The 18178-nt window shown below is 34.1% G+C and overlaps 2 protein-coding genes across 3 annotated transcripts; both read left to right on the top strand.

Annotated features, from left to right (window-relative positions):
- The first annotated feature begins 1516 nt into the window (after positions 1 to 1516).
- On the top strand, positions 1517 to 5414 carry LOC111778200 (ent-kaurenoic acid oxidase 2). 2 transcript variants are annotated; one of them, XM_023657890.2, is made up of 8 exons: positions 1518 to 1859; positions 3502 to 3979; positions 4078 to 4341; positions 4415 to 4504; positions 4573 to 4651; positions 4731 to 4837; positions 4921 to 5042; positions 5134 to 5414. In XM_023657890.2, the coding sequence occupies exons 1-8, from the start codon at positions 1636 to 1638 to the stop codon at positions 5237 to 5239; spliced, it is 1470 nt and encodes a 489-aa protein (XP_023513658.2). In that variant the 5' UTR covers positions 1518 to 1635; the 3' UTR covers positions 5240 to 5414. The 2 variants fall into 2 exon arrangements, with proteins under 2 accessions (XP_086975024.1, XP_023513658.2); XM_087118898.1 differs by lacking the exon at positions 5134 to 5414 and having other exon boundaries at positions 1517 to 1859; positions 4921 to 5046.
- A 3382-nt stretch (positions 5415 to 8796) lies between these two features.
- LOC111779086 (uncharacterized) lies at positions 8797 to 13252 on the top strand. Its single transcript, XM_023659145.2, has 8 exons — positions 8797 to 9072; positions 9857 to 10009; positions 10096 to 10494; positions 10571 to 10647; positions 11045 to 11701; positions 11799 to 11879; positions 11976 to 12083; positions 13027 to 13252. The coding sequence occupies exons 1-8, from the start codon at positions 8943 to 8945 to the stop codon at positions 13081 to 13083; spliced, it is 1662 nt and encodes a 553-aa protein (XP_023514913.2). The 5' UTR covers positions 8797 to 8942; the 3' UTR covers positions 13084 to 13252.
- The last annotated feature ends 4926 nt before the right edge of the window (positions 13253 to 18178 follow it).

The raw sequence follows: 18178 nt of genomic DNA, 5'->3' as shown, positions 1-18178 counted from the left end.
AAAGAATAATATTCATAATTAATATATTTCTCTTTTTTTTTTTCTTTTTCTTTTTTAATGAATGACTTATTAATAATATATAAATTGAATTTTAATGATTTGATTCATTTCACTAAATATTTAACTTTTTCAAATTATTATATATATATATATATATTGTTATAAAAAATTAAATACTTTTTTAATGGACCATTTTTCTTTTTCGATATACTTTCTATTAAAAAATATATATAAAACATTCTAATAAACTCAATAATATATAATTAATAAAAAATATAATATAATGTTCCTTCTCTAAAAATTTAAAATTTAATATTATAACAATAAAAAAATGCTAAAATTTATTCTTAAGCTAAATATTATTTTTATTTATATTAAAAAAATTCTAGCTATAGGTTTTTTTTTTTTTTTTTTTTTTTTTTTTTTTTTTTTTAAGTTTAATATTATTTATTCTTTTAAAAATATTTGTATTAAACTCATAGGTCTTTGCCACGTGGCTTATAGTACAATCACTTTCCCCTTCCACCAAGGACCATAGCCAAGGTGGAATGTCTCTCGTACCCTAAAAAAGATGCTCGAGTACTAACACGAAAAAAATAAGAAGCTCATTAACCTATGACTTACGAACAACCGACCTTAACAAATATTCAAAATGATATGATATTATTTGTCGATTTTATTCTCCGTTTCAGCTAAAAAGTCTCATATATAATAGAAATACGGACAAACATCTTATTCACTACCACGTTGTTCCACTTCCAAGTCAATGTGCCCTCGACTTTCCACTCAATAATCTAATAAATTTTTACTCTAAAGGTAGTGTAGCGACTCATGCTAAGGATGAAATCCGAATTTGACACATGATGGCCCCGACATTCTTCTAGATCCCTTACCACATGGTCAGGTTACTCATTCCTCGTTTCTTAAGAGTGAAGACTATCCCCACACCCATGATTCAAAATTTGAATTCAACACCTGATGGCCTCGACATTTTCCTACATCCCTTGTGACATGACTATCCCCACAAACCAACACACGACATGGTCAAGTTACTTATTCCCCACTTCTTAAGAGTGAAGACTATCCTCATGCCCAAGATTCAGAATTCGAATTTGACACCTGATGGTCTCGGTATCTCCCTACATCTCCTGCGACATGGCTATCCCCATAGACCAACACACAACATGACCAGGTTACTTATTCCTCACTTCTTAAGAGTGAAGACTATCCCACACCCAGGATTCAGAATACATATTCGACACATGATGACCTCGACATTCCTCTACGTCTCCTGCGACTTAACTATTACCAACAGAGTTCTTCCATCATGTTTTGTCCTCACACACACACAAAATTCTTGTGATTGAACCACTGAAAAGTAAGGTGCACGTTGTTGGTATGAATAATTTTTTAAAAATTTTTCGGGAATTATTTAGAAAGAAATAGAAAAATTAAAGGTTGATTTTTTATTTTATATATATATATATATATATAGTTCCTTTAGCTATTTGTACAAAAAGAGTGGAAAGAATCAAACTCCAATTCACAAAACGACAATCTAAAAAGCTCCCACCATTATAAATATCCACCCATAACCTTCCACCACTTCGATCCATTTGCTTTTCCTCTCCTAAAATGTACACGGCGGTGCTCGCGGCGGCGCTGGTAGCTGTAGCGGCCACAATCTGGGTGTTGAAGAATGCGAACCGGTGGATCCACGAAACCTTCCGGTTGGGTTCAAAACGGTTCAACCTCCCACCCGGGGATCTGGGCTGGCCGTTCATCGGCAACATGTGGTCCTTTCTCAGAGCTTTCAAGTCCTCTCGTCCTGATTCTTTCATGGAGTCCTTCGTCGCCAGGTCTCTCTCTCTCTCTCTCTCTCTCTCTTCTTTTTCTCTCTCCTTCTCCATTGATCTGCAACTATGGAGCTTTTAAGCTAACGACCTCAAAAGTGACGTGACAATAAAAAAAAAAAAAAAAAAAAATTATTTAATAGATTCTTAAAATAATTATATTTTATTTATAAATATTTTAATCTCGTTAGAATCTACGTCATTTATTAATAACACGGAAAAGTATTTTTAATAAATTCCAAACTTAATCCAACAATTATTTAAATTCTTGAACTCATTAAACTCAAAATTAAATTTTATTATATTTAGATATTTATTAAAGAAAAATTAAAAATTAAAATTTTATTTTTTATTTTTTAAAAGTGAAAGATTATTTTAAATTTGTTTATAGGTTCGCTCAGTTTTAATTTTGTTTTTTTTTTTTTAAATATTCGATGTAATATATTTCTAAACTTTTAATAGTCTATACCTCCGTATTGATTTTAAAATTTAAAAATATTTAATTTAACCCTAATAAATCACTTATAGTATTAAAAAAAATTAGAGTTAAGTGTTTTAATTCTAATTGTTGGAGGATGAAAGTCACACGTCCGCTAATTTAGGGAATGATTATAGGTTTATAAGTGATGAATACTAACTCCATTGGTGTGAGGCATTTTGGGGAAGCCAAAAGCAAAGTTATGTGAGCTTATGCTCAAAGTGGACAATATCATACCATTGTGGAGAGTCGTGTTCGTCTAACACTAATAAATTATTAATCTAAAAAATATTAAGATTAGAGGGGGAATATTGATTATTTTGGAATATTTAAAAATTAGAACGGTCGGAAACAACCGTTTCGTCTTTGCAACCGTTCCGTTTTGCTCAATCCTCTGAAAATGTTTACATTATTTTACACAAAATTAATTTAAATTAATTATATATTTTTTATAATTACGAGTTTAGAGATTAAATTATTATTTTTTTGGGGTGATTTTATTCGATTAAGTTTAATAATAAGAAATTAAATTGAATATTTTAAATTTTCGGGAAAATCTAAGCTTAGTTTTGTCATATCAGCTGTCGGTTTCGGTTCACCAATGGCTGCCGTTTCGGCATTGGTCTGCGGATCAGTCCAAATTTCCCATCTTGGCCCGCTCCATCGTGGGCCCAATCAAATTTGACTTGGCCCATCATTGCCCCAGAAAGTCATTCTTTTATTAAAATTATAAATAAATAAATTACCTTTATTTATTATTATTATTATTATTATTATTATTATTTAGTGTTTGTCGTTTACTAATAATAAGTGAAACATCTTTTTTCATGTTTTTTACAAATGTTTGTTGAGATAAGATAACAATATTAATAAATTATTTATATATATATATATATATATATATATATATTAAACCACCTTTTTGTTTTTACCATTTTAAAATGGTCGTGTTGTCTATTTGCATTTGGGAATGTCTGAAAAGTGGCATTTTTCTTAATTTTTGTGCTTTTAAGCTTTGGATGCTTCAATTACAATAAATATTACGTATATATATAATCATTATTGAAGCATTCACATAAAAGCATGTTTGGTATCGTTTTTGTTTTCGAATAGGTAAAGAAGTTAGCGGTTTGTATTTATTTGTTCGGGGTGTAAAAGATATTTTTTTAGGTATGGACGTACGGATATGTACAAATGTTTCATGTTTGGAAGTCCAAGTGTGATTGTGACATCAGCTGAAGCATGCAAAAGAGTTTTGAATGACGATGATGCGTTTGGTTCGGGATGGCCTCGTTCTACCTTGAAACTCATTGGAGAGAAGTCGTTTATTGGGATTTCTTCCAAAGAACACAAGCGTCTTCGTCGTATAACTGCCGCGCCTGTTAATGGCTACGAGGCATTGGCTACTTACCTGACGTATATAGAAAATATGACGGTTGCTTCATTGCAAAAATGGCCTTCCATGGGACAAATAGAGTTCTTAACTGAGCTACGTAAGCTTACTTTCAAGATCATTATGTACATATTTCTTAGCTCGGAGAGCGAGGTGGTTATGGAGGCTTTGGAGAGGGAGTACACAACCTTGAATTATGGTGTGAGGGCTATGGCTATCAACATTCCCGGTTTTGCTTACCATAAAGCACTCAAGGTGACTCTTTTCTGTATTATGGTTATCAAACGAGATCTTAGTTAACTGTTCGAAATAGAACTTTGGCAACTCGTGATTAATCGAACATATCGTTCCAGGCACGAAAGAATCTCGTGAAGACATTTCAGTCGATTGTGAGTCAGCGAAGGAAGGAAAGGGACAACAACGTGGCAACGACGAGAAGAGATATGATGGACGCTTTGCTAGATGTAGAAGATGAGAATGGTAGAAGGTTAAGTGATGAAGAAATCATTGATGTCTTGATAATGTACTTGAATGCAGGCCATGAATCTTCGGGCCATACTATGATGTGGGCAACCATTTTCCTACAACAACATCCCAATTTTCTTGGAAAGGCAAAGGTATATATACAAATTAGGCTTTGCTACAAATCACATCGTAAGTATTTGACAATATGATCCAACTCTCGAATAGGCCGAGCAAGAAGAGATACTTAAAAAACGACCTCCGGGGCAGAAAGGTTTAACTCTTAAGGAAGTTCGAGAAATGGACTATCTTTCAAAGGTACATTACCTGTTTTGATATAAGAAGAAATTTATCATAATCCATCATCTGAAATTTAACTTTTGCAGGTAATCGATGAAACACTACGAGTCGTAACATTCTCCCTCACAGTATTTCGAGAGGCAAAGCATGACGTGAACATTTGTGGTTCGTTTAGGGTTTTCATGTTCTTCTTTTGTCATTGTATGCGTTAGTAGCTTAAACCCTGTAACTTTCTCGTTTGAAGGTTATACCATTCCAAAAGGGTGGAAAGTCCTAGTTTGGTTTAGAAGTGTTCACTATGATCCTGAAACTTATCCGAACCCTAAACAATTTGATCCTTCAAGATGGGATGTAAGGACGATTCATCTTATTATGATTGCCTGAAAATTATATTATACGTTATGATCTCACATATATACACAATTTGAGTTCAGGATTTCACACCAAAAGCTGGAAGCTTTCTTCCATTTGGAGGAGGAAGTAGATTGTGTCCCGGAAACGATCTTGCAAAGCTAGAAATCTCCGTCTTTCTCCATTATTTTCTCCTCAATTATCAGTGAGCTCTCTTCATAGCCACACGTGTATGATTATAAGTTGAGCTATGTACCATAAAACGAGCTAACGAGATGGATTGTTTTTGTGGACAGGTTGGAAAGAGATAATCCAAATAGTCCCGTGAGATATCTACCCCACACGAGGCCTAAAGATCAGTGTTTGGCAAGGATCAAGAGAGTTGGTGCTCCATTTGATTGAAGATTTGGATGAAATGAATGGTCTTGAAATAGTTGAGATTGTTTTTACCTCGATTATTGTTTAATGTGATTACTTCGCTTTAATTGTCGTTTTAAGAGTCTATTTAGCAATATGACCTTCTATCTTCGAGAAACGATCTTTCACTCTGATTCAATAAGCAACCTACTTATATGTACTTAGCTTATCGCATCTAATTCTTAGTAACTTATCACGTATCTTAGCTCGGTTTGAACTATCTTTACTATTCTTTTGACTTAGTCATCTTGTAGCGCCACAAGTGAATGGAATCATGGGTTGAGGCGGTACCTTATAAAATATGTTAAGACAATATGACATCTACTAGTTTGAACTATCATACATGGATGGTTAACGGGCAGATTCTTTCATAGAGCCATAGAGTCACTCTGAACTTGGGAGAGTGACCTTGTGTGTTTGTCGGCTACTAAGTTACCTATGTGGTTCCACATCCCCTTTGAGGATGAGTTTCTAACACAGAGGCCTACTAAGTTACCTATGTGGTTCCACATCCCCTTTGAGGATGAGTTTCTAACACAGAGGCCATGTTCAGGAGATTCCTCGCCATTTCCGTTAGATAAAAATGCATGGTTGCCTCGATGTGCTACACTATTTAGCCTCGGCCTGGCTCCGAGGTTCCTATCACTTGGCAGGGCGCTAAGGTCAAACCTAGGTCGTTAATAGTGCTATTGACGTACCGGAGGGGATAGGAGGCGGAGGCTCTATTGACACGGTTGACACTGCTACTAGATTTGTTAAGTTTCCTTAAGCATCTTTGGATGCCATGGAGGTCTAGGTAGTTTAAATTTCATCTCATTCCATGAAGCTCGAAACTAATCCAATTTTTTTGGAGCACTTTCATCGATTGATGCTCATGGTCCTAAGGTGCTCGGTCTACTAGAAACATATCGACCTAAGTCAATGTGAAATCACTCCAGCTTTACCGCCCTAATCTTGACTTGGTTCACGCATGCATACTTTGTTAGGGGGATAATCGTATCAATCACCTAAAGCACGAAATACATAATCTAAACATTCATGTAAGCTCAACAAGGAGATAACATTCACCAATCACAAGCTTGTTTTTCTACTTGCTATGAGCGCCGAATTTTATGAAATTTTCTTGGTAGGTCGTAATTCAAGTCAAATTAAGGCTAGAAATCTGAGTGAAAAACAGATGAACAGAAGTCAAAACGGACAAACATTCCAAGCTCACAAGCCCTCTTGTGCAGATAACTCATGCATTTCAGAAGGGGAGCTCTTGCCCGCTGTGCGACACGTGGCACGTCACAAGCCCTCTTTCAATTTTCTCTGTTTGACACGTGTCTATCGTCTTCGCTTGAAGCGTGCCCTCCGTCAATGCTCGACATGTGTCAAATGAATGTTGACCTACTTTTCATCTTCCACAAATTTATTTAATAATTTTTTTTAAAAGAAAAAAAAAATCCAAACAAAGTAAGAGTTTTAATCCACATAAATTATGGGCAGGTTGTTCCAAATTGGATGAAACACGTGATACCTCAAAATTCTCCTTCGATTACTTAGCTTTATTTATTATTTTTCTCTCTTTCTTTTACCCTTCCTTTCCTCTTTCATATATGGAAACATCCCTCAAACCTATCCTTCCCTCTTCTTATTTTTTATTATTTTATTTCGTCTTTCCATCCATCCTTCCTTCCTTCATAAACGATCGTTACCGTTAACATTTCACAATCTCGACTAAAAAAGATCAAATGCTCGAATCAGGGTCACTTCCATCGTCGATCGGTTTATAGCCCAACTAGTTATGACTTGATAACCTCGACTGAAAGATTAAATACTCGAATCCTGATTACTTCCATCTTTTATTTCATGGGTCGATCGTTTTACAGCCCAAATGGTCAAGATTTCATCATCTCGACCAAAAGATTAAATACTCGAATCCTGATCACTTCCATCTTTTATTTCATGGGTCGATCGTTTTACAGTCTAAATGGTCAAGACTTCAGCACACTTCTATCTTTTAGTTTATGGGTCGATCGTTTTACAGTCCAAATGGTCAAGAATTCATCACGTCGACCAAAAGATTAAATACTCGAATCCCGATGAGTTCCATGTATAAGATTTTGGGTGGAGTGGAGGGTATGTTTTAAATATGAATTTGGATTAGGCATAACAAAATATGGAGAGTTGGTTCAAAAAATATTCCCTCTCATTTTAAGGTCAAAGGAGTTGTGTCACATTCTCTCACCATTTCTCTTACACCTTCCAATCAAAGAGAAAAACGCTTACACTTACAATCAAAATGAACAGAGGTGCGATCTCTGTAACTCCGATTTCAAACACAAAACGACACCAACCCCATCTCAACTTTTGCATCCAAAACCACACAACAACAATTTCAAGAACAAAAATGAAAAAATGTTCTTGTTCTTGCTCTTGTTCGGGTTCTTCGATGCTTATATTATTGCATTATATGAAAAGGAATCTAATGTAATCACTCTTTGTTTAAGACCCTTGAAATCAAAACATAGAGCACACACACATAGAACAGTGGGTGTTGTGTCTTGAGGTCCAACGTTAATAATGTCTTTTCTTGATATTTTAAAACACAAAGTCTTTGTCTTGTTGTAAACAATTGTCGTTCTCCAAAAGTGGGTATTTGCATGTAGCCCAAGTAGCCATTACTGAGGGTGTGGTGCAGAGCAAAATAGTTGTTTCTTTGTAAGAAACGTGAGATCATCTTTCATAACGCTTATAACACTCATTTATGGTTGGCCGTTGGGTAAGCATTATACAACACTCAAAAAAAAAAAACTCTTTATTCCATTTGCACATTGGTTTCTAATTTTTCTTAATTTACACACTTAGTCCTCAACTTTTACATTTTTTTTTTCTAGTGGGTCCCACTTTTTTTTTTTTTTTTTTTCTCGAGCTTATCCGATCCAAAGTTAAAAATTTGAAGCTGAAGCTGAACTGGGTAAAAATCTGAATCTCTAAATCTTTAGTCAAACATGTTTTTTTTAATCAGTTGAGTTACGCTAGGTTCACTGTGTTCGGAAACAAGAAATCAAAATCTTTTTTTTTTTTCCAAATTAGTTTGCATTTAATTATGAAGAAAATACGAGACGAAAAGCGATAAGGGTTACGAAAGGCACGTTTTATCGAAAATAATGGAACGCAAGAAATCGAGAGTATAACCCAACGTGACATTTTAATTGAACTGGGGCGAAAGATACTCTGATGCAACAACTAGGTAGACGTTTAGTATGACGTATAACTATAATAACTATAATAAAAGGTTTGCTTTATTTGACGGCTAATTATCTCGTAACGATTTCGATAAGAAATTAAAATAAAAAAGAAAAAAAAAACCCTTAATTTATATTTAGAGTAAGCATTGGAAAGGTTTTAAAGCTTTGGTAATTTTGTTTAGATTTTGAATTGAATTTGCATTTTTTACTCTAGATTTTGCCAGAATTTATTACTTTTTAAAAAGGGTTTCAAATTGGGGTTTTTTTTTCAACAAATTTTCACTCTCTCTTTCATCTCTCTCTCTCTCTCTTCATCTCTCTCTCTCTCTCTCTCTTCTTCTCTCTCTTCTTCTCTCTCCTCTTCTGTCTCTTTGTCTGTGCTTTGATCTGTTCATCATAGTAATTCCCCAGACATTTTAGTTCTGTTCAGAAAGCTCTGATCTCTAGAAGACCCCATGGACCATCAGCAAGTTGAAGACTCCAACATTATTGTACCTCCTGTCAGGGTTCATGTCATGGTTATTGATGATGATGCTACTTCTCTTGCTATTGTTTCAAGCTTGCTCAGAGCCTTGAATTATGAAGGTACAACGTTGCTGAAACAAAATTCAAACTGCTTCTGTTTGTGTTTTGTGTTCTGTCTTTTGTCATGTTTTTTTTTTTTTTTTTTGAAACAAATTAAAAAAATCTGGGTTGGATCTTGATTAATCCTCTTTGTTTATGCCTTTTCTTTAAAGGGTTAGAGATTTAACAACCAAAAATCTTCAATTTTTACCTTAATTTCATTTCGACATTGATTTCTCGTTTGTATCATCATTAAAACGATATATTTTTGTTAACGTCTTTTAAGTAATCTATCGATACATATTGTATGAACACGTGTTTGTGCGTATCGATACTAACGTTTTTCGGCAGACATAAAATCAAATCTAGAGTAATTTTAACTCATTTAAAAGGGTTTTTTTTTTCTCAATTTTTTCATCAAAGATCTTCAAATTCATCATAATTTTATCAAACCCTAGCTAGAAAATCACTTTAACTAAAAGGGTAACTTTTAAATTTATGATTAAAAAAATGATTATGAAGATGGGTTTTCAAAATTATATATCAAACAAGGTTTTAGTGTTGTTTTAGAGATGCCCAAATAATGACAACTTAAAAGTGATGATGAAGATGAAGACTGTTTTGAATTACAAATGGAATGGGTTTCTCTTTGCAGGCTACCATGTATGAAATATTCCTATTTCTTTTTCTTTTTTGTTCTTTTGTTTCTTAATTTTGTTATGAATTTGTGAATCAAAATTTGAAGTATGTTATATTTTGTTTCAATTAACTCTTCGTTGTTCGTTGTTCGTTGTTCGAATTTCAGTCTCTTCGTTTTACGACCCGATTCGAGCTTTGTATACACTTCGGGTGGGGAAGCAATCTTTTGACCTAATTTTGACGGCTCTCTACATGCCAAAGATGGATGGTTTTGAGCTAACAAGGAGAGTGAATGAAGAATTCAAGATCCCTGTGATTAGTGAGTGATTTTGAAATCTTTGAATCAAATCATTTAGCTATATTGATTTTTGTTAATGACCATTCTTATATCGATTATGAAACCAGTGATTTCGACCGACGATCGAGAAAACGTCATGGTTAGAGCTATCGAAGAAGGCGTTGTACTTTACTTATTGAAACCCTTTTCTTCAAATGACCTAAGAAACATTTGGCAATTTGCTATAAGTACCAAATCAAGAAGTATACCAAACACGAACTTGTATACTCCAGAAACCGGAAGCCATGGGGTTAGATTTCGATCGATCGAATCACAACCAGTCTCGTCTTCGAAAGGAGTAGTGTCGGGAAGAAAGAAGAAGAAGGATTCGAAAGGAAAAAATGGGAATCAAGAGAAAGTTATTGATAAAAAAGAATCAAACCCTATGAAAAAGAAGGCAAAAGTGGTTTGGACAGATTTCCTTCAATATAAATTCCTACATGCTGTTCATTTCATTGGATTAGACAGTAAGAACATCCTTAATCCCATCAAATTTCTCTTTTTTTTGTTTGGTTTTCTTGACAATTTGACATGTTTGGGCAGGAGCTGTTCCAAAGAAAATTCTTGAAGTCATGAATGTTCCTGGCTTGACGAGGGAAAATGTTGCTAGCCATTTACAGGTTCTCGATTTCTTTACAAAATTTCGACGTTTTTTAGCTTTATCGAAATATGAAAAATTGAATCGTCGACCTCAAATAAAGAAATACAAACCGACAAAGTTTATCAGTTAGGGTCTTAGTATAAAATAAATGAAATTCATGTTAAAAGACATATAAATGCATGAAGGGAAATCTGTCTTGTTCTTATGAAGACAAGTTTTTGGAAAAGAAAATGTTGCAAATATGGGTTATCCATTAAAGCTAATCTCTAAATTTAGCAACAAAAATCTTGGTCAACTCAAAAAAGATTCTCAATTGAGCTTATCTTTTTAATTTCTTCTCTTAAAAAACATTAATTTTTCAAATTATTTGTTCATATCTAATCTATGTTTTTGTTTGTTCAATTGTTTTCAATCAGAAATACAGAATTTTCCTTAGAAAAGTGGCAGAGCGTTGCATGATCTCATCCGACAAGACAACTGAAGAAATCATTTGGTCTAAATTCCTCTCCCGACATGCTTCATTTGTGTTAGAAAAAATCCAACAAAAACGCTCCTTCAATCTCAATTCTTCTCAAAACCCTAATTTCCCTCCTTTTCCCAACCGTGATCAATGTTCAAACCCTAACAATGGCGACCGTTGCCGCTTCACGAACGGACAGTTGAGTTTCGCTAAGAAGCTCCCACTTTATAATATAGGCCACACGGCGAGTTTTACGAACAACGTCGATCCATTGCCCATGAACGTCGACAATAATGCTCAAGCTTTCAACTTTTCTGGATCCCAATTCCAAAATTCTACTCCTTTTCAAGACCCTTATCTCGGTTCGAGCTTCTCGAGCAATAACATTTACCATGGCGGGTCCTCGGTAGGCTTAAACGGAGAAATCTCGACGACCCAGAACAACGTTTCGGACGGAAATTATGTAGGTTTTGAAGGAAATTATGTAGGGTTTGGATTTGGAGGAGATCATAACAGCTACAATTGGGGTTTAATGTGCAATAACAATGATATCAACTTCGGTGGAGCTTCTCAGGGCACAATGAGCCATTCAAATCATGCTCTCGATAATAAGGTATGAACAAAAATTAAACCCTTTTAGCTATTAATTTCAATTTTTCTTGTTCTTCATATAAATTTCATAATTAGTTGATTTTAATTTGTAAAATCAGGTTAGTGGCCAAGAAGATTCTGGATTTTTGCCTTGTCTTTATCCATCGGAGAGCTTTGTTCATAATCAAATCCCTAATCAAGTAAGTAATGAAGGAATATTTAATAATAAAAATGTAACTAACATATTTAATCAAGATTTTGAAAGCATTAATATCTTTATGAGTCATTATTTGCAGCAACAAGACAGTGTGGGTTTCATGAAAGATCAAAGCCATCAGCTCAATAACATGTATATTACAGATGATGAAAGTTCTACATTTGATCCTTTATCCATTGATGATCAGGCAAGCTTCTTAATTTGACCTAATTTCATTATAATTCTCACTAATTGTTAAATTACTGATCAATTGCTCGTTTAAAATAGTTTTCGTTCCGTTAAATTACAAGTTGAGTCTCTTCTTGTATCTGTTTGAACTTTCAATTTTATATTCATTATGTTTCTAAGCTTTAAAACGTGTCTAACGGGTCTTTAAACTTTTAGTTATGTGTTCAAAGTCTCGATGAGAATGACTCATTAGACATTTTTTAAAGTTCACGAAGCTCACTGACACCCAATTGAAAGTTGAACGTCCTATTTTAGATATAACGTTCAAAACTTAGATCCTATTAACACAAATATAGAAGTCTAAATTTGTAATTTAACACTTTCCGAGCTTAATTTGTAACAAGCTACTTTGGTTAGACTATATGTAACCATCTGACTTCTATGACTATTCTAATGGTCATTACACCCATGCATGAAAAATTACTTATTTGACTCGCCATTAAAACAATGTTCGAGAAAAATGAAAGAATTTTTTATGAAGAACACGAAAACCTTATAACTTTTCAAGTTGGAATCTAACTTGGCTCGTAAAAGGTTCTTCACCAAACGCCAACCTTAAACCTTAGATAATAAGTTCGGATCTACCCATGACACAATTTATCAAGGGATCGGAATGTTGATAACGAGCTATACCAACTAAACCTTACTGCCTTGAGAGAAGAAATCTAATGTTGAACTGTTATAGGTATCCTAAAATAAGTTACGAAAAGTTGATGGGTCAGTCTCGAAACACAAGAACATTGTAGATCTTTGAACGAACTTACCTCGGTAAGCGTGAGTATTTGAATCCTAGACTTGTTGAAACTGTCTTTGTAATGTTGAAATGATATACATGTATAATAAGTTGAATACCCATTTGAGTATTTTGGTAAGTGGAAATGATATTAATGATATTATGGCAGGTTTTGGATGAGTTCTTGGGATGGCTGCTCGTAAATGATACCTTAGCACATGTGTAGCAATGGTGGATCTAAAGCCTTCAATGGATTAAGAAGTTTCCTTTTGTTGTTGAGTACTTGAATCAACTGTGTTGTTCATATCAACTTTAATGTTACATGTATTATCAAATGTATCCAAAAAAAAAAAAAAAACTCGTAAACTATGTCGTTTTGGCTTTCCTATAATAGAAAAAAAACTACTGCTCTTCGAGTCATGATATGTTAGTATGATCTATCGATTTCTTGAATATTTAGTTTTTGATATTTGAAGTAATTCATGATTTTAAGTTATCAGAATTTCATGCAGTTTTGTATGTCATATGCATTGGGATACTTCCCCGTTATGATTAGTATGAACACGTACCTTAAGACATTTATGATCGCCATGATGTTCTATGAGCCCTTTCCCTCTGTGGTGCCTAAAGTATGAACGTGGGCTAGCCCACAGGCCTAGGGAATACATATACGAGCCCGCTTGGCGAGTCCATGTGTGCGTGCATAGACTGTGTGAAGAGAAGTACTACACATTCAACCCTGCTTAGACGAGAAAGCAGCCTAAGGTCATGTCATGATGTTTTTAAAAGGATAGGTCTCATCATATCGCATGTGATTGAATTTTCCGACCTCAACATTGTAGCTACTTACTAAGTATTACTTAAAATACTCAAGTCACATGCTACTCTTATTTTTCAGGTAAAGGTAAGACACAGTTACGAGTGATGATGTTGCAATGAAGGCCACAGAATTTAGAGTTAGGGTACTCGCATTCACGTCTGATTGGTAGCTCTTCTGTTAAATCTGAGCTTGTTTTATTTTATTTAGAATCAAGTTGTTTATATTCCGCCATCTTATTTCATGAAAATGTGGTTTTAAAGAATTTATTATGAATGTTAAGTCTACTGTATCATTTAAGAAAAATAATAAATAAAAATATTCTAAATGAACGTTTTTTGCACGTCTTAGTTATATCATGCATGTAGTGACAACATTGTTTTTAATACGAAAATAAGGTCATTATACATGTTATTTATACAACATTCAATTCATCCAACTAAACCCTAAAGGCATACAATATTTGAATCGGGCGGTGTTCCATTGAGGATGTTGAGCTTCTAGGGGGGAGGTGGGTGGATTGTGAGATCCCACGTTTGTCGGAGAAAGGAACGAAATATTTCATATAAGGTGTGGAAACCTCTCCTTAATAGACATGTTCTAAAACTGTGAGGCTGACGACGATAGGTAACGGGTCAAAGCGAACAATATCTACTGATAGTGACCTAGGATTGTTACAAGGAGAGAGAAAAATCGAGAGAAGAAGAACAGTAATAGAGACTAGTCGAGAATGAGTGAAAAGAGAGAGAAAACTCATATAGTGAGGGGATCATGACGATGAAATATGATGAAAAATCGAGAGAGATTCAAGTGAGGTTGAAAGGAAAAAAAAAAAAAGTGATTTTGAGAACCCGATGGTTGAAAAATGCTCTAAAGCTATCAAACACACAACATTTAACGGGATACTCTTGAATATCTTGTTGCTCTCTTTTAGAGTAGCATGCATCACTCTTTCTTAATCGGTCACGGGCCTTCTGCATTCTTTTTTTTTTTTTTTTTTTTTCCTGATAGGAGTGTTTCGTAGGCGGCTATGCTAGTTGGTGCATCCTGATGACCATGATCAGAGAGATTGAAGTGCATTGATCCGACTACAAAAGTTGTATCTCCGCATGTCGTCTTCGATGAGGCATCATCATAGTAGTCCTCCAGAAACGAGACTTCCATACGTGGGCATAAGCACTTGAGCAACATAGTTACCGTCTATACCGAACAAACATGGTAGTAACCCAATATTAATTATGCTTACCTGAAACCACCTTCAAACAATCTATGTTCTATGTTAAGGGTTTGTGAAAATTATTTAAGTAAGTAAATAAATTCGAACAAGACATGTTGAATTCCAACACGTTTTGTTTTTCTCAAGGATATGATAATTGTTTTTTTTATAATTAATTTATTTATTTTTAACTACAATTAGCTGTTGAACTGTTTATTTAGTATTGTTATTATTCTTTGGTAGGTGTTACCTTAATTATGGTTTGGATGTTGACTAATTCATTGCCAAATTTGGGGTTTGTTATTGTTTTATTTATTTAATTCAGCATTTCTCTATATTTAAATATTTTATTATATCATAGTTTTAAAAGTGTAATAAATATTAAATAACTTACCTATCTTTATACGGAGAATTATTTAATGTTCTCGTCTCCTCTGGCATTAGCAGGAAACGGGTTAACCGAGAAAACCATGAGTCGGGAGTAGGTGAGGGGTGCAAATCCACATCAAGTAAAATTATAAATGTTTGAATCAAAACAATAGCGTTTAAGAAACGAACCTAAGACTAATAAGAAAAATAAAAATGTAGCTACCCTATTACCAATTTCATGGTCTCGAACGTGATGCCGTTGTTATCCGTACATGGGTGTCTTGCCTTTATCTGAAATGTAAGAGCAGCACATAGCTTGAGTATGTAAGAAATACTCATTAAGTGGCTCCACTATCGATTTGGTTGGAAGATTTGTTTTATGTATGATGACAGGTAAACGTTACAAAATTTACACTGTCTCAAACATACTTCTAAAGTTTCAAAAGTATTAATAATATCTTAAATTTTCAAACATGGTGGCGTCACGTTTAATAGAGCCAACATTGAGAAGTGGTTCTTCACTTACAATAAGAAAACTTGCTCCGGAACCATGCAAAGCATCGTCAACTTTGATATCACTCCAAATTATACGCTCGCAAGGCTCATACTTTGTTGGTGAAGTACAACGATGTCGTGGCTCTCTTGAAGCACATCGAATCATTGCCGTTCAAGACGAGTTCAAAATTCTATGAGTGTGCGGAGGGAAGGTCAGCCAGGGAGGAGCACGTCATGGGAATAGCAACGGTGATGAAAAAAATGAGTATATTGAACACAACGACGAAATAGAAAAACTATTAGTGTCAGTTGTCGTTTTTTTTTTTTTTTTTTTTTTAACTTAATCGAGACAAACATCTTAATTATCACCACATCGTTTGAAGTCACTTTTACGTTAAAGCTAATATTACAACTTAGAATGCATTTTTGTTTAAGAATATTATTTTTAGAATCGATCAAAAATCCATTTTTTTCCTCGTCTTTCTTGAGATCCTCATGGGCACGCACTTCGTAGGTCTTCCCTCAAATGGAGTACTACTTACGAGGAGGCTCGGAATCCACGTACCTAATGCTACTCGAGTCGTAAGCTAAGAGTTCAAAGCATTTACAGCAAGCTATATCAAATGTTTGTTTCACTCGTTCACAATAACTCTAGCTTTTAGTCAATTTCGGCGTTTCAAACTTACCTAAGTATTAATGATTCTATTCCTCTAAATCGTTTTTACGGTGTATGAAAAAGTATGTTAAACTGAACTAGCATATCGATTAGTATGATTATTTAGATCCTTTCCCTTAAGAGTGACAATTCCACTCATAATAAGTGGACACGAGTTATGTCTTCCACTAAAAGTGACAATTTCAATTAAAACTAAGAATCTTAATCATAATCTCGATTGTGGCTATCCACCCCGAGAATCTTTTAATTCATTTCAATCACTAGTAAACCTCTCAATAGAATTCAAACCCATATCCAGTTCTTACCATCCGTCAAAGAAAAAAGAACGAATGGATCCAGTAGGATTCTCGAGTGGAATTGGACGATTATTCATTTGTTTCTCAATTTTCATGAATAGCCGGGACATTGAGCAATATTTAGAAAAACATTTAGGAAAACGGTCTAATTCTATCTCCATCCGTTCAAATATGTGAGCAAAGACAAAATATACTAAAATGACTCACGGTGATTGTCGATATAAATTCTACTCCTAAAAACAATTCAAGACAAGTAGGTAACGTGACCATACTGTAAGAAATCAGGCGTCGAATATGAATTTCAAAGCTCGATCTAAATCCCGAACGTGTCGCATTCAATTATTTAAAATTCCTCAACATAATTTACTTCGTGTTTAGGTTAAGAATCCATAATCCCATAGAAAGAAAAAAAAAACTTTGAGTTAAAGCCGAAAGCCGAAAGCAGCTAAAGCCGAAAGTCGAAAGCCGACAATTATGGTAATCACGTGGGAAGCACATACTAATTAATTCTCAAAATATTTAACTCTTCTTCTAATCATTGAATTAATAAATCATTAAGATTCTATAGTTTTAAATATTTCATTAAATATTACATAAACCATACATAATTATACAGATAACTATCAAATTTCTTATTAAATTCACTCTAAATTTCGATAAATATTATAATTTTAATTAATTTATTCCCACATATAATATTTATTAAAATAATAATAAAAAGAATCTTATATACTATTAATAAATTATAAAACTTCTATATGGTTCAGAGTTTATTAAAATTAATGGGTAAATTAGTAAAAATTGAATAGACAGTAAAAATTGCATGGTTAAAAAGAGAGGTGCACCTCGTTGATATAGATAAGAGACTGTTTTAATTATCCTATCCTCAGGATCTCGTTCACTCAGATATAGTTTCGGTTCATTTATGTACCGTCTTTTACTCGGGTGTCACATCTATGATCTAATTGGATGAAATTGTAAATTTTGAGTGAAAAATATCGATATTACTTAGACACGTTTAAGAGTAAAAAAGAATAAAAAAATTTACGGGAATGGAGGTAGGAATTTGTAGAGATCGAGTTCCGTGTGAGAATTTTTTATTTGCCCCCACTTAGGTAATGGGGAATAATCTCTTCCTCTCTCATTAACAGTGGAAAGGGGGTTTCTCCACCGTGCTTGGGGCGGTCTCTACAGGGTCTCGGTCCTGCACGTTAACTAGATATTTCTAATTTTCATGAAATTGAAACCTTGATATTTCTGCCGACGTTGATGTTTTAAACATAGATTACACATTTTCTAGGAACTCAACGTCTCTTGGCTACTTAAAGATGGTCTCCTCAAAACTCGTAGATATCTTTTTGTTTCCGATGACGTTTATACCTAATCTTTTATGGTTCGTGTTGATTTGTTATGGATGTGTGTGTGTAAGTTATTTCAAAATGTAATCAAGAA

Source organism: Cucurbita pepo, chromosome 17 (assembly GCF_057944985.1).
Source record: "Cucurbita pepo subsp. pepo isolate OVF chromosome 17, ASM5794498v1, whole genome shotgun sequence".
Taxonomy (NCBI): domain Eukaryota; kingdom Viridiplantae; phylum Streptophyta; class Magnoliopsida; order Cucurbitales; family Cucurbitaceae; genus Cucurbita; species Cucurbita pepo.
Note: the sequence above shows the minus strand (reverse complement) of the source record. Positions and strands in the feature narration are given on the sequence as shown.